The sequence below is a fragment of the Salvia hispanica genome, chromosome 1 (genome assembly GCF_023119035.1).
Source record: "Salvia hispanica cultivar TCC Black 2014 chromosome 1, UniMelb_Shisp_WGS_1.0, whole genome shotgun sequence".
NCBI lineage: Eukaryota > Viridiplantae > Streptophyta > Magnoliopsida > Lamiales > Lamiaceae > Salvia > Salvia hispanica.
In genome coordinates, this window is record NC_062965.1 from 26014531 (window position 1) to 26031617 (window position 17087).

At 39.8% G+C, this 17087-nt stretch overlaps 1 protein-coding gene and 1 pseudogene across 1 annotated transcript; both read right to left on the minus strand.

Annotated features, from left to right (window-relative positions):
• Window positions 1–332: 332 nt before the first annotated feature.
• LOC125192376 (G-type lectin S-receptor-like serine/threonine-protein kinase LECRK3) lies at window positions 333–3917 on the minus strand. Its single transcript, XM_048089915.1, has 2 exons — window positions 2923–3917; window positions 333–1534 (listed from the first exon to the last, which is right to left on the minus strand). Exons 1-2 carry the CDS (start codon window positions 3915–3917, stop codon window positions 352–354), a joined length of 2178 nt encoding a protein of 725 aa, XP_047945872.1. The 3' UTR covers window positions 333–351.
• Window positions 3918–13666: 9749 nt separating this feature from the next.
• LOC125192385 lies at window positions 13667–16031 on the minus strand (annotated as a pseudogene).
• Window positions 16032–17087: the final 1056 nt, after the last annotated feature.

Below are 17087 nucleotides of genomic sequence, written 5' to 3' on the forward strand. Positions count from 1 at the left end.
ACTCATGTAGGCTTGTGGATCATATATGTTCTTTTTTCGTATAACTATAATCTCGGTAATAAAATTATTACGCTAGCTTATTTCACGCACAAGACATCCAACTACGTTATTCGCTTTAAAATTACAATACGAATGAGAGCTCATTCCACTCACCAAAAAGTTTGAAGATCCCTTTTGGAAAACAAGAACAAAACGATTGACAAACTAATGGCAGGAAATGAAAGCCGCAGCCTTAACACACTCTAATTACTTATTCAAACTCATTTCACTCATAACACACTCAAACAAATTATTCAAATTCGTATCAAAACCAACCGAGGTTATTAGTTTGTATACCGTGTACGCTTGAAACTAGATAGAACTTAAGAAAGAACTCGGACATGGAGGTATCGGAATCTCGACAGTTCCCTCCAACATTAGCAGAACTTTCTTCATAGTTGGACGCAGCGACGGATCATATTGCACACACCATATCCCTATCTTCACCATCCTCTCCATTTTCCTCTCCTCCACCATCTCATCCCCCACCAGATTCCCAATTTTACCCGTTACATAACAGTCGTAAACCCATTCCTCAAGAATCGCCTCTTCCTCGCTCATGCTCCAATCAACGCACTTCCTACAGCATATGATCTCCAGGAGCATCACTCCGAAGCTATAAACATCTGCTTTCACCGTGATAGCCTGCTTTTGGTACCACTCTGGTGCTACATAGCCCTTAGTCCCTCTTATCTCAGTATACGTATTAGTCTGATCTTGCTTTAGGAGCTTCGCCAGCCCAAAGTCCGATATCTTAGCACACCATTTGTTGTCCATGAGTATGTTCTGAGGCTTTATATCGCAGTGAATGATCTGCGTCTCACACTCATGGTGCAGATACAATATCCCCCTCGATATATCTCGAGCTATCTCAATCCTTTCCTCCCAGCTCAGACGATTCTCTTGATTGAAAAGTATGTCCGCCAGGGATCCGTTGCTCATGTACTCAAACACCAACAGTTTGTTGTCTCCATCAAAGCAGTAACCTAGGAGCCGGACTAGGTTCCGGTGATACATCTTCCCAATCGTCTTCAACTCAGTCTGGAACTCCATCTCTCCTTGTGTGAATTCTTTCTCCAACCTCTTAACTGCCACCATTTTCTGCTGCATAACACCTTTGAAAACTGTGCCAGATGATCCTCTCCCCAGCTCTTCCTTGAAGCCGTTTGTTGCTTCGGACAGATGCTCAAATGTGAACACTTGCAGCGAAAGGCCCTCGACAAAGTTATCTCCATTTTCCTTACCGATCTTGTAGTATTTCTTCTCTTTCTGGCGAACAAAGATCACAGAAATTGACAACGCCAAGATGCCTATAGACATGAGAACAATTCCGATGACGAGGATGTCCATACGCTGCTCTTTCTTGATGATTGTTTTACTGTCGGAATCGCCTCCAATGTCGGGTACCATGTTTTTACCAAAGCGAATGAGAGCCATGTTTGAGTCTTGTAGAGACCTTCTCCCGAATCTTAACGGAAGCTTCTGCTTTTGGCAGCTGTTATCTTTGAATAAGGCTGCTTGACAAACTCATATTTTAGCCTTGTTTTGTGGGTGATTAAAGAGTGCTTTTGATGATTTAAGATGTTAAATACAAGTTTTTCACCTTATATACACTAATTAGGTGAGTTGATGGGTTTGTCGTAGTTTTGTGATGAAAACAGGTTGAAACGAGCCGAAGCTGAAATTCGAGGAGTTCTCCAGAAGGAAAACCCGACCGGGTGTTTTCCATCTCTCGGAACACCCGGTCGGGTGTTTTGAAGTGGCCCTTGTGGACTCCAGGAGGAAAACCCGACCGGGTGTTTTCCATCTCTCGGAAAACCCGGTCGGGTGTTTTGCAAAATAGCGGGCTTCGGGAAGAAGACCCGGTCGGGTGTTTTGTCACCTACAAATCACCCGACCGGGTGTTTGCTAATTTACCCTGATTTTCACTCGAGTATAAAAGGGGTTCCAACTCAATTTAGAACCCTAACTCTCCCCACGCCCAAAAACAGTTTTTCCACCTTTGAGAGCAGATTGAAGAGGCAAAGAGTCCGATTCATCAACAAGTTTGAAGACGAAGACGATTTGCCATTCAATTCACCCTTGGGAGTACTTTTATTAGTTTACTATGTTCAATTCTCTTTCTATGGATTCTTCTTATGGATTTGTATTGAATATGAGTAGCTAAATCTTTCGTAGAGTTTTGGTGAAGACTACAATGAACGCTTTTGATTAATTCAAGGACTTTTGATTACCTTTGCTCTTGTGATTTCTTTGTTTCGTTCTTGTACTTTTTCAATTCAATTGCTTAGCTACCAATTGAGTTTGTTGACCTAGTTTTGAGTAATCGAGAGATACCTAATTAGGATTGATAAAAGAATGAACAACACCTAGATAATTTGCATTCGAGAGAAGGAATTCTAGAGTGAGGGCTTTAGCCTTTTGTTTTAAGGAGTTAATTGTTGAGTATTAGAAGGAGACTTCAATATTAATGATTAATCAACTGATTAAGTGCACTCGAGAGAGGGCTTAGTCTAGACTAGCGGCTTTCCTAGTAATCCTAGAGACTTTAATTGGGTAATCAAAGTTGTTGATTTGTTCGCATCGTGTTCGTTGTAGTTGGATCCAAGGCTCTACCGTGTTCTCTTATTTGGAACTTTTCTTGGTTGTGCGCTCTTAGCTTGTTTATGTTTATTTGTTTCTCAAAATCAAAACCAACTCTCCGGATTTTCTAGATAGTGTTCTAAATTGCTTCGTAGTACTCAAACCGGCACTTAGTCTCTGTGGATACGATACTCTTGACTTGTCTATACTACGATAGCCCCGTACACTTGCGGGTATTTCTCGTGTTAAAATAAGTTGAGTCACTCCCATACGGTGTTTTTGACTGTTCTCATATCGTACTTCAGTCTATTGTCTGTTTTGGAACAGCCCTGCGCCGAGAAGTTTCTCGAACAGCCGGCTTTGTGGTTTCCGGACTTAGCAAAGAAGAAACCGGGAAGACATTGACAATCTGGCTTATTATCCAACAGAATGCAGAAGGCGTTGATTCCACAGATACCTTTAGGAACACACTCGTCCTCCGTATAGGACCATCTCCTGGTCAAGTTGAGATCACCGAGAGACAGAGAGTAGATGCGGAAGATTCCTCCGACGTCGAGCCTCATGAAATTGATGTATCCTTCCGTAGGGAGTCGACCATTGGATATATTCCGTAGAGGCAAGCTACCGTTGAGCTGATAAAGGCGGCCGTCGCTGTCGAGGTTGAGAGAGACGTTAACTGCTCCGTCTGGCTTTTGAACATAGTAAGCGTATGGATCTATGTCCGGTGTGTTGATAGGATACTGCACGAGGTATCCATCGGTCTGCATCTTCAGCCTGAAATTACCTCTTCCGTAGTCGGTCTCGGAGGCGCTGGAGAAGATCTCTTGCCCATTAGAGATGCGCTGGCTGGGGAGGAGGTTGCTGGTCGGGTTGTCGAAGCTTTGCCAGATGATTCTTGAATCGGAATCATAGAGAACAAAGTTGCCGTTGTCATGCATTGATGCCAAGGCGATGGTTGTGGATAGGCTGATGACGTTTATGTCTTGGCCTTGTCTCCGGCGGAGGACTAGCCCGCCCTCGGGAGATAATAGAAGGGAGACTGTGTCGTTGGGGACGGTTGGATTGGTGTCCCTATTCGCTGTCCAGACGACGGTTTTGTCGGGAAGAAAGATGCCAACAGCGTAGTTGTTGACTTGTTGGGGGAAGAATCCGAAGGCGTAGACGCCGGAGGGGGAAGGCCATGTGGAGTTGGAGGTGAGTGTGAGGGAAGAGCCTAAGCTGATGTTGGAGGATCTTCTTTGAGCTTCTGATGCTGTGGAAATGAGAAGGAGAAACAAGATTGTGAGGATGGACATTGTTGTTTGTCTGAGTATGGGTTTGATGATGCTACTTATCACTTTATAGAGGATATTGCATGAACTTGACCATCCTATATTAACCAATACTTTATTTATCTATGAACGGTCTAGTCAAGACATACCAAGATGGTATTATGACCTCATTGACATAACTATATATGCTTCCAAGTTCCATATTCACATATACCAGTATATAACGTATAGATGTATTTTGATGAATACAAATTGTTTTCGTAATTAAATCGCTATTAGTTTTGCTCAATACTTTTGATGAAATAAAACATTCTATTTCTTTTTTATTTTATTTAGTAAATTATATCTTAATGCAATTCATTAATAGCGACATAATTTTATTAATTTTTAGTATATGATATTAATCATGATGTAACATCATAATAAAGTGTATACTATTAAAGAATTGTTTTCGTGATTATTTTTGTAGTCAAAACAATAAATTGTATATCTATTTAGTAACTTTGATAAGATTAAACCTTTTGTGATAATTATAATTATTTATAATTTTGAATGTAATTTCTACTTTTGTGGAAGTAATCTTATTGTATTTTAACTTTATTGTATTTTGCTATGTGAACATGAATTATATATAATCAAATTAATTTTTAGATCACCTTCTTATAATTAACTTCTATACGTTATATGGAGTATTATACTTAGTATGTGTATATATACAAAGTCCAAATATATACTTGGTCTTTTTCCAAAAATAATGAATGTCCTATTAGGTGAGATTATTTTAGGTATTCCTCTATTTTCACTTGTCAAAAAAATATTAATTGTTCATACTATGTCATTACCGTATGTATTGACTAGTGAATATTTTTCGTATTGATTACTCATTACTATATTTAATTAATTACATGCTTTATTTACGGGATCCACTCTCCCTATTGTAAGTATAGGCCGTAGTTCACGCGTTTTATTTGTAGGACATGAATTTAGAAAAAAAATGGCGTATAGTTGGGTCATGTTAAGTTCTTGTTATCAATTTTCTAATATTCATTCATTACGTAGACTTTGATTTCGAAGTCAAGCTACGAGATTCCAATTTGAAATGATTAGAGCTGTGAATTACTGAAAGCTTAGTCCACAACTCTCTCTATATTGATTATAATTTAACGAATGAACTGCACCAGAGGACCCTAACTTTTTGACTTGTTTCACCAGAGATTCCTAATAAAAAAAATCCCATCACATATATCCAACAAAATATATAATCACAAATCTTGTCTTTTAGGACCATAACACCCTTAGGGCTTGAAAGGGCAAACTGGACATTTTATGACGCTGCCCCTGCATCTCTCACCTGCTGCATGTACTGCAGATGACGCGAATCCGGATGTGACAAACACATCAAATCCTTTGTCCTATCTGTTCCACAGAATGCAGACGGACGCCACCCTAAACCTCCATTGATATTTGAAAAATAAATTATAACACTTGGTTTTTATCTTTCCTATTTCCCTCCAATTCATTCTCTCTTCAACATTTTCTTCTCGCACACTCACCACATTTTTCGACTGTGAATTTCGACTCGCCATTGTCATCAATCATCAATGCCTCCAAAACGGAAGCGAGGTTCCGCTGGAGCGTCCTCCTCCGGGTCGTCACGGCGCAAAAAGAAGCCTCCAACGCCACCGCCAACACCACCGTCTTCGTCACCATCACCTCCGTCATCACCTAGGATAGTCGACGTAGACCCAGAAACATGGACCATCCGCGATCATCGGTTGGATTTCTTTGTCCCAGAGGAAGAATATAGTAAGTTCAGATTTGAAATTTTACAAATCGTTCACTTAAACTAAACTTTATAAGGCACCGGGGTTGACTGTGATTTAGGGATCCAAAAATTGTTTGTTTGTGAAATTGTTTTAGGGTTTTAATTTGGGATTTTTCTAGTTCTATTTGTGATATTTTGGAATTTTTCTAACTGTATACAAACCTTAACAGAGGATCGTCCGTGGATGTTTTCCGTTGCTTTTCATCATGGAGGGTCAATGTTCGAAATAAATGGACAGAAGAAGTATGTTGGGGGGCATTTGACATACTTTGATTTTTGCAATATTAACCAACTCGAGCTTTTAGATCTGTCCAGTATGGTGTTACGGTTGAGGTATGATAGGAAAACCGTTTGTGAGTTCTATTACGTTCATCCAAGGTACAGTGATGACTATAATGGAATTGACATAGGAGGTCCATTGCTGCCCATTATTGACGATCCTCATATGGCCTCGTTTCTCGAAGTCACGGATACTAGCACAAAGCTAGTACACATTTATGTCGTGGAGATGACGACGGCGGCCGCCTTACTCAAGAAGAGAAAGGAAGAATCGGAGAAGTTTCTAGCATTTGTCAAAGCTTGTAAAAAAACCACGGTGATCATTGAAGAGATTGGCGAACCAGAACCAATTGTGCCGAAGCGTAAACCCAAAAGGAGGAAACATCAGGACGACGAATAGAGGAAACCATCGGCACCACCATTATTGATGCTTGAGTGGTACCCTAGGGATGTTGAGTTTGAAGAGTTTTTGACCAAAAGTTTAGAAGACAAACGTCGGGAATGGAAGAGGGAAGAGGAGGCATCACGTAAGAATTTGATGGACGCATTTGCATCATGTAGTGCAGAAGGAGCACAAGCCGAAGCTGTTGTAGTGGAGGTTGAAGAGAATGACACAGTAGATGGATTTGTTGGACAAGGAGACGTCCATGCAAATGTGCAAGAGGTTGAGGTATTGTTTGTGATTGTGAGTTAAAATATTGTGTCTTCTTGAGATTTATGTTTTATATTACGTCTATTGCAGGATGTACCAAGCCCAAGACCGTCAGCAGTTGATTCCATGTCAAGTCCTCCTACTGAAAGTGTTTCAGAGGTTGGGCAACCGTTGAATCCTTCAATTCACCCATCTGTAATAGATACACAACCTGTGGTAGAAGAAGATGTTGCAAAAGTTACGGATGTTGGGCCACAAAGCGTTTCTGAGGTTAGCACACAACTTTTTGAACTATGTTTGTGATTTGTGATATTTATGTTTGGTATTCATATGTGATTTATCTTTTTGTCAGATGGGGTAATCAAATCTCACCCACCAAGCATTACAACATGAGGTTGAACCAATAGAACACACTGAAAACGTGTCAGAGGTTAACACACACATGCAGTTGTGATTTATGTTGTATGTATGGTGTTAATTTGTGATTTCGTGTTTAAATCAGATGCGACAATCAATTCATAGCCAAGATGTACAACATGTTGAAGCCATTGACGAACCAGAATGCATGGCAGTTGACAACACTGTGTACAAGCCGAGCCTGGATTTTTCAGACGAAGCTCAATGTCAACCGCAGTCGGAAGTTCCCATTATCGACGAGATTTCTGATGAATTGCTAATGCACGGAATTGAATGTGATGTGGAACATGCTGGAACAGAAGTACAAGCTGGACCGAAAGTGATTACTGAACCGGAAGTACAAGCTGGATCGGAAGTGCAGGTTGAACCGGAAGTACAAGCTAGACCCGAAGTGCAGATTAAACCGGAAGTACATGATGAGCCAGAAGTAGAACCTCCAGAGGAGGAGGTATACATTCCATCGTTTGATTACGTTCCGGACGGCTGCCATCTCCATAACGAGGGACCGCCGACTGATGATGAAGATGAGGAGGTTGACCATTTTATCTCTTTGGCACACATGTACCGAGATGAGCAGCTGTTTACTTCATACTACGAATCCATTTTCCAGCAACAACATGTGAATCAGGAGCCAGAGACTGTAGACCAGACGGGTGAACGCGAAGACCAAACGGGATCAGGGTGGTCAGGGGAGAAAAGGCGGAGGAAGTATTCGCCATTTGTGGAAAAAATGAACATGACAGATAACCCACTTTTCGAGGAAGAATTTGTGGACTAGCTACAAGATATGGATGACCTTGAAGATTTGGAGGGTTTGAAGACAAGAGGCATAAAGTATACTCCGTTCAAGCTCCTTCCTAATGAGCTTCCGTTGTGGAAGCCTAGTCATGTTTTTAAGCATAGAGATTTCTTCTATGATGTGTTGAGGCAGTACACAATAATGTCTAGAAGGCGGGTGCACGTGAAAAGAAATGACGGCGACAAACTTCGTGCGATTTGTAGAGGGCAAGGCTGTGAGTGGTATGTTTACTTGAGGAAGCTCGAATCACACAACGACCATGATTATGTGGTGATGAATATGCAACGCGATCACGCGCACACATGCTCCCAAGTGTTGGATCAGAAGTGGCTGATGGCAAAGTGGCTAGGCGAGCGTTACATGGAGAAGATCAAAGCCAACCATCACATTCCAGTTACATGGAGAAGATCAATTCTCATGACAACAATGAGAATTGATCCCAACAATGGCTGGTGGCCGATTGCTTGGGCCGTGACTGAGGCCGAGTGTTATGTCCAGTGGAAGTGGTTTGTGGAATACTTGTCTGAGGACCTTGAATTGCATGCAAATGACCCACGTTATGTGTTTATGTCTGACCAACAAAAGGTATGTCCACTGTGATTTCACTATTACATAATGTACTTCGTTTGTGATTTATTATTTTATGTGATTTTATTAATACATTATGTATGGTCAATGTGATTTTGTGCTAATGTTTGTGTTCCATTCGATGGGCAGGGTCTTGCAAAGGTGATTGTTGAGGAATTCCCACAGAGCGAGCATCGATTCTGTGTTCAGCACATATACAACAATTTCAAGAAGAGGTTCGTCGGGGAAAAATTCAAAGAGCGATTGTGGGAGATTGACGCGAGTAGCACCATCGAACATTATGTGGATAAGATGGATGCTTTGCAGACCGAGTATCCACAAGCACATCATTGGCTTTCTGGAATTGCTCCCAAAGAAAAGTGGGTGAAGGCATTTTTCTCTCCACATACTTGTTGTGATGTGCTCCTAAACAACATCTGGGAGATATTCAATTCGAAGGTTGCATTGGCTCGAGAGAAAGCAATTATCAGCATGTTGAAGGACATTCGAACGAGTCAGATGGAAAGAATTCAGATCAGAGGCCAGTGGATCAAAAGCTACGAACACACAGTCCCTCCTGTTATCAAGGAGATTTTGGATAAGTGTTACTCGCGAGCTTCATGGTAGAGGGCTACATGGAATGGAGAGTCTTCGTACCAAGTAACATGGCCGTCTAGCCAATATGTTGTCAACAAGTCCTCTTTTACATGCTCTTGCAGATTGTGGCAACTAACCGAAATCCCATGCACTCATGCTATTGCAACAATCAACAAGAATGGCGAGGATGTGATGCGATACGTCTCCCGTTATTATTTGAAGTCAACAATGATCATGCTGTACGAGAATGTCCTTTACCAAATCAATGGGGTGGAAAACTGGCCGAAGAGTTCTTACGGTTCTTTGGAACTGGCGCCCCCCAGGTCAAAGCGACAGCGTAGTAGACCGAAGAAACTGAGGCGTGACGAGCCCCAGATTCGTCTTCATGCGGACGGAGGTGAGTCACTACGACAAACCTTCGTGATGAAATGTCACCGTTGCGGTCAGGAAGGTCATAATAGGAGGACATGCAGCAATGATCCTCGGACAGATGCTCGGTTTGAGGTTGGGTCGCGTGAGAGTGGTGAGAGTACTTTGCCTGAATCGTCAAACAATCGCCAATGCTAACAGGTACTATAAGCATCTACAACTATATTTTCCACTCGTACGCTCACTTCTGATATATATTATTGCATCCTAATGATTCGGATCCGGGACCTAGCACACGGACCACGGCCAGGACTCAGCCTTAGCGGACCACGGCCTGGACTCATCCTTAGCGATGTGGCCGCCGCGGTGATCAAGATTGACTGTCTTACCTACTGTAAAAACTTGGTGTTTGTTTGGGATGGTTTCAATGTTCGTATGTCACAAAACTAGTGGTTTTTGGATTTGGTTAATATTTTGTGGCAGTGATTATATGATATGTATGTTAACGATGATGATATATTTCGTGGCAGTGATTTGTAGCAAATTACTCTAGTATTTTGGTTAATTTTTGTGGCAGTGATTTGTAGCAAATTACACTAGTATTATGGTGGCATTGATGATATATTTTGATGGCATGTGATAGAGTACGTACTCTATTTTGTCGGGGTTTTTTCAATTGAGGACATAGTTTGTGATTTCAGTCAGAGTTTCGTAACTTCATTCGTGATTTCAGTCATTCTTGAAAAACTTCAATCGTGATTTAGATTGAAGTCATAGTACAATACTTAACTTCCTGTAACTTCATTCGTCATTTGTTAGAAAACACAACATAGCTTATAACATTAGAAAAATTACAAAACATAACAACAAGATTGTGATCTTTAACTTTCGGAAAGTAGTTGTTGTCTTAGTAATTTGTAGTGTCAATGCTTCACACTCTTCAGATTTCTTGGCCAGTTGTAACTTCAAAGCTTCAAAATCATCGGTTTTCATGCGCAATTTCTCTTGCAGGACACCTTCAAGTAGTGATTTGGCTCTAAGCTCAGATTCGAATTGGTCTCGTTCAAGTTTCACTCTCTGAAAGTAACTGTCTTGGCTTGGGGATAGACCCGCGTCAACCCATCGAAAAAACTCACAATCATCTTCCTACATACTACTTTGTCATTAAACTTTCTGCCAACAAAAATAATGGAAAAACGAAAAAAATACATGATTTTAACCTTCCATATTGGGCAGCGATAGTAACGTCTACCCGGGTTAGCAACCGTTCTAGATGTCACAAGCTCAGCCTCAAGATCGTGGTTACAATTCACAATTTCGGGACAAGGCCAATTCCAATTGAAGCTTGACCCGAAAGACTGAGAAGAAGACATTGCAACACGACCTGAATTCAATTCAACATTACAAATTTCATATCAGCATTGCAATGTCGCCGAAATATAGCAGAAAACATAAAATCATTATTCCAGATGCCCAACTCCCAACAAGCATAAAATTCAACAAAGAATTGCAAAATAAAATTCCAGAAGCCCGTCTGTAGCCCTACAAAACCTGACTTGACATGCCAAAATAAAATTCAACCAAGAATTGCAAATGAATTTGAATGATATTCTAAAAAACATCAACAACAAATCACTATTGCTCGCTCAAATGAAATCCCCTAAAATGTGGATACCACCGTAACCCTACCAAACACAATTGCAAATAAAACCCCTAACTCGCTGCCGCCAATCAATCTACCAGTCTAAAGGAAACTTTACAACTTACAAAAAACAAACCCTTAAAGGAAAATTGCAAACTTTACAACTTACAAAAAACAAACAGAAGAAGTAAGAAGGTCGAGTTAGGTATGGTGATGCTTGGGGTTCACAAGGAGAATAAGAACAGATATTAATACGAAGGAGAATAGGAACAAAAATTATTAGAGAGGAGAATAAGAACATAAATTATTAGAGAGGAGAATAAGAAAGAAAATAGGAGAATGGAAAAATAGAGTCTATGCTTTTTTAACATCTGCTTGCATTGCAGTAAGTAGGTGTGCAGAATAGGGCTACAAAATAATGCAGGTTTTGTTCGTAAAAAGACTAAATTGCCCTTAAGCCAATTTGGGCATTTTCGTCCGAAAAATGGCAAAAAACACAATGTTTGTGATTATATATTTTGTTAGATACCTCTGGTGGGATTTTTTAAAGTTAGGGATATCCGGTGAAACAAGTCGAAAAGTTAGGGCCCTCTGGTGCAGTTCACTCTAATTTAATTTATGTGTGAATTATAACTCTTAAAAAATTCATTCTCTTTAAATTTTGAATTTGGATATTCGATTTCTTTTTTTAAAAAATTCTATCACCGAAATTGAAAATTGAAAAATCTCAAAAGAATCTTCGAAAATTCTTAAAAATTCGAAGTTCAAAATTTAATTTATTAAAAGTACACACCAACTAGCATCACTTTATACAGAATACTTTTATATGTAAGTATATATCGTAAAAATAAATAATTGATTATTATCAATAATTGAAAATTTAAAATGAATACAATGAAATATGATCGACAGCTAACTCAACTTATTCTATCCCCATTTAACTAAACTCAAATTCACAATTAATAATAATAAATTTAATTCTACCTATTCTCTCCACCATAAATGGTAACGAAAGTTAATTTGCAGTAGCTGCTTTAATTTTTAATACTGACCTCTCTAGATCTTGTATGTAGTGTCTTAATCCATAAAACTCTACCAGATGCTGGGATCGGAGCCGTCATTCTTACATAGATTTATACTTTGTCATCGCATCAATAACATAAGTATCTTCATGTCATTACTCTCTTCAGTTAATAAAGAGAGAATGACAATTTAAAAAAAATTCAAATCTTATTAGTAAAAATTCCATTTGTTGAACGGGATAGAGAGAAATTAATAAAAAAATTATAAATACATACAATGATACGGTGATGAAAACTCCTCAACACAGTTTCAACACAGTTTCAATACAATATCAGTACAGTGTAAAATTCCAAGATTTTAATGTCAACACAGTATCAACACAATATCAACACAACATCAATCATTGACTACCGTTGAAATTCTGTTGACATTTTCCTGTTGATGTCTTTTTGCAATCTGTTGACATTTTTCAATGGTCCAGTCATAGTTTTGAGTTTGTACTATATTCAGAGTTTTCATTTGATCAAATTTCTACAGGGATATATGGATTGGAATCATTGGATCCATTACTGAACGAAATTAAATTTATGCATTTTTTGTGCTCATCTTCAGCATAAAAGAAAGATGCACAAGGAGATGAGTTCGATGAGATGTGTTCTCAAGTCGAGCAAGAGAAAGATAATCTGAAAGAGCGCAACAAAGACATCGCATAAGAAAGGGGGGAAAGAGACGCTAAAAAAGTAATGTAAATGATAAAATATAGTAACAAAATGAGAAGAAAAGAAAATTAAGCATAGAGACTAAAAATTATTAACTACTACTACTCCTATTATATACTATGAGATGATTATGGTCGCTCAAAAAGTATCAGCCATATATATACGATGGGGTAGGAATAGAGATTTAATTTGATAATTTGATGAGATATTAATTTATGAATAAAGTTCGTTTTAGGATTTCAGATATAATGAGGGGCAATTAGTAAATAAACAATGTAATTAATAATAAAACCGGTTCTGTCCGATTTCAATGGCGCGAACGAGAGCTATGTTTGAGTTTTCATAGACCTTCTGCCGAATTTGAATGGAAGTTTCTGCTTTCTGCATTGGCTGTCTTTAAAAAAGGCTGCTTCGCAGTTGCAGTCATCGAGGCATGCTTTGCTGCAGCCTTCTTCTCTCTCTAGCTATGTCTCCATCACCACCTCTCTGTCTTGATAAAATCCAGTTCTTCTATCATGACTTTCTAGTTTCTGCATATGTTGATGGAAGTGGTTGCAACTTATTTGTTCATGATCATGAGTTGCTGCTGCGGCAACATGAATATTGTCCACTATACAGGACTCATCACATCTTAACCGTATAAGTTTAATCTGCGATGCGAATCACCAATGTATCTGCTTTGTTACGTTCCGTTCCGTCACATCTTAACATGGAAGATTGTGTTGGAGCTTACACAATAGTCAATAAAAGTGGGATTCTTATCCAATTTAAAAATACAATAGAAATGAGAGCTCATTCCCCACACAAACAAGCTTGAAGATCCCTTTTGGAAAACAAGAAGGCAACGGCTAATAAACTAGAGGTAGGAAATGAGAGCTGAAGCCTGAACACACACAAAACAATTTATTAAAACTCGTATTAAAACTAACGAATAAAACTAGATAGAACTTAAGAAAGAGTTCGGACTTGGAGGTATCTGAATCTCAACAGTTCCCTCCAACATTAGCAGAACTTTCTTCATTGTTGGACGCAACGACGGATCATATTGCACACACCAAATCCCTATCTTCACCATCCTCTCCACTTTCCTCTCCTCCACCATCTCATCCCCCACCACACACCCAATCTTCCCCATTGCATAACAGTCGTAAATCCATTCCTCAAGAATCACCTCATCATCACTCCGACTCCAATCAACGCACTTCCTACAACATATGATCTCCAACAGCATCACTCCAAAGCTATATACATCTGCTTTTACTGTGATCGCCTGCTTTTGGTACCACTCTGGTGCAACATAGCCCTTTGTACCTCTTATCCCCGTATATGTATTAGTTTGATCTTGCTTCAGGAGCTTCGCCACCCCAAAATCTGATATCTTGGCTCGCCAATTATTGTCCATGAGTATGTTCTGAGGCTTTATATCGCAGTGAATGATCTGCGCCTCACACTCATGGTGAAGATACAATATCCCTCTCGATATATCTCGAGCGATCTCAATCCGTTCCTCCCAGCTCGGACGATTCTCTTGATTGAAAAGTATGTCCGCGAGTGATCCGTTTCTCATGTACTCAAGCACCAACAGTTTGTTGTTTCCATCAAAGCAGTAACCTAGGAGCCGGACTAGGTTCCGGTGATACATTTTCCCAATCGTCTTCAACTCTATCTGGAACTCCATCTCTCCATGGGCGAATTCCTTCTCCAACCTTTTCACTGCCACCATTTTCTGCTGCAGACCCCCTTTGAAAACTGTGCCAGATGCTCCTCTCCCCAACTCTTCCTTGAATCCGTTTGTTGCTTCGGACAGATGCTTGAAGGTGAAAACTTGCAGTGAAATTCCCTCGATAAAGTTAGCTCCATTTTCATTACCGATCTTGCTGTAGTCCTTCCGTTTGTGGCGAACAAAGATAACAGAAATTGACAACCCCAAGATGCCTATAGACATGAGAACAATGCCAATGATGAGGATGTCCATACGCCGCTCTTTCTTGATGACAATTTTATGCTCTGGATTGCCTCCCAAGTCAGTTCCCGTGGCTGTACTAACGCGAACGAAAGCCACGTTTGATTTTCCTAGAGTCCTTCTGCCAAATCTTATGGGAAGCCTCTGTTTTCTGCATTCGCTGCCTACATACAAGGCTGCTTCGCAGAGCAGTCATCTAGGCATGATTTGCTGCACTCTTCTTCAGTCATGACCGCATTCTCATACGAGTTTTCGTACCATTCGGTGTTTGCAACTCTTAACATTTCGGACTTCAATCTATCGTCAATTTCGGAACAGCACTGGACCGAGAAGTCTCTAGAACAGGGGGCTGTATTGTTGCCGGACTGAATGGACACGAAACCGGGAAGACACTGGCATACCGGCGCACTATCCCTCAGAGTGCAGTAGGCATTGAATCCGCAGAAACCTTTGGGAGCACACTCATCGACCACGGAGGACCATCTCCTGGTCGTGGTCATATTGCTGAGAGAAAAAGAGTAGATGCGGAATATTCCTCCGACGTCGAGCCTCATGATATTGATGTATCCTTCCGTAGGGAGTCGACCATTGGATATATTCCGCAGAGGCAAGCTGCCGTTGAGCTGATAAAGGGCCGCGGTCGCTGTCGAAGTTACGAGAGATGTTAACTGCTCCGTCTGGCTTTTCAGCATAGTAAGCGTAAGTCGCTGTGTCCGGCGTGTTGACAGGATACTGCACAAGGAATCCATCGTTCTTCATCTTCAGCCTGAAATTCCCTTTGCTATAGTCGGTCTCTGAGGCACTGGAGAAGATCTCTTGCCCGGGAGAGAGGCGCTGGCCAGGGAGGAGGGTGCTGGTCGGGTTGTCGAAGCTCTGCCATACTATTCTTGAATTTGAATCGTAGAGAACAAGTTTCCGTTGTCGAGCATTGATGCCAAGGCGATGGTTGCGGAGGGGTTGATGACGTCTTCGTCCTAGCCTTGTGTCCGGCGGAGGACTAGCCGGCCCTCGGGGGTTAGTAGGAGGGAGACGACGTCGTTGGGGACGGTCGGATCGCTGTCCCTATTCGCTGTCCAGACGACGGTTTTGTCGGGTAGAAAGATGCCGACGGCGTAGCTGTTGAGGTGTTGGGGGAAGAATCCGAAGGCGTACACACCGGAGGGGGATGACCAGGTGGAGTTGGAGGTGAGTGTGAGGGAAGAGCCTAAGGTGATGTTGGAGGATCTTCTTTGAGCTTCTGCTGCTGTAGAAGTAAGAAGGAGAAATAAAATTGTGAGGACGAACATTTTTGTTTGTCTTAGTATTGGTTTGATGGTGCTACTTACCACTTTAAAGGGAATATTGCATGACTTGATCTTCCTCAATTAACCAGTACTGTTATTTATCTTTGAATAGTTTGTATTGATTTTAGTGCGTGTTGATTAGTTATGTCATTATTTCATCCTATTATTCTTGAATTTCATTTTACTTTTTGGTAATGGTAGATAAGGTAGTAAAGAAAAAGATAAAAATCTATAATAACCTTTTCATACTAATTAATATTTTCCCCGTTCCATAGTAGTGGAAGCATATCTTTTCGGCACGGAGATTAAGAAAAAGTTTGTTAGGTGAGTTAAGTAAATGAAGAATAAAGTAGTAAATGAAAAAGGTTGATAGATGTATAGATAATAAAGTAAGAGAGAGTAAATTAGATGAGCATAAATGTGTTGACTTTTACCAAAAAAAATAAAATGACTCTACTACTATGGAACGTATCAAAATGGCAAAATGACTTTATTACTATGGAACGGAGGGAGTACTTAATAAAATAGGAGAGAAATAGAGAAAATATAAATAAGGTAGTAAAGAAAATGATAATAAGTGTATAATGAATTGGAAGAAACTTTTATTTTTAATCTATGAGACTAATATTGATGAATGGATGAAAATGAAAATATGTGACTATTTTTTTGAATAGTAGATGATATATTTCTTATAATTTCCAATTGTTGTATTATTTATATAATTAAATGATACTTTCTCGGTCTCCTAATATTTGTTCATTTTGATTCCGGCATGAGTTTTAAGAAATGTAAACAAAAGTAGGCTGAAAAAATTGGTGGAATGTGAGTCTCACTTTTACTAAAATATTAGTTTTATAAAATAACGTGAGTTAAATGAGTTAATGGAATGTGAGACATTCTTGTCATTCATAGTAAAAATTGAAAGTGAACAATTAATGAGGAACAGATAAAAATGATAAAAGTGACAATTAATGGGGGACAAAGGGAGTAAATGATAAATGAATATTTGAAAAATACAAAATAATTTTTTCTTAAAAAGGTTACCAAATAAAAATATAA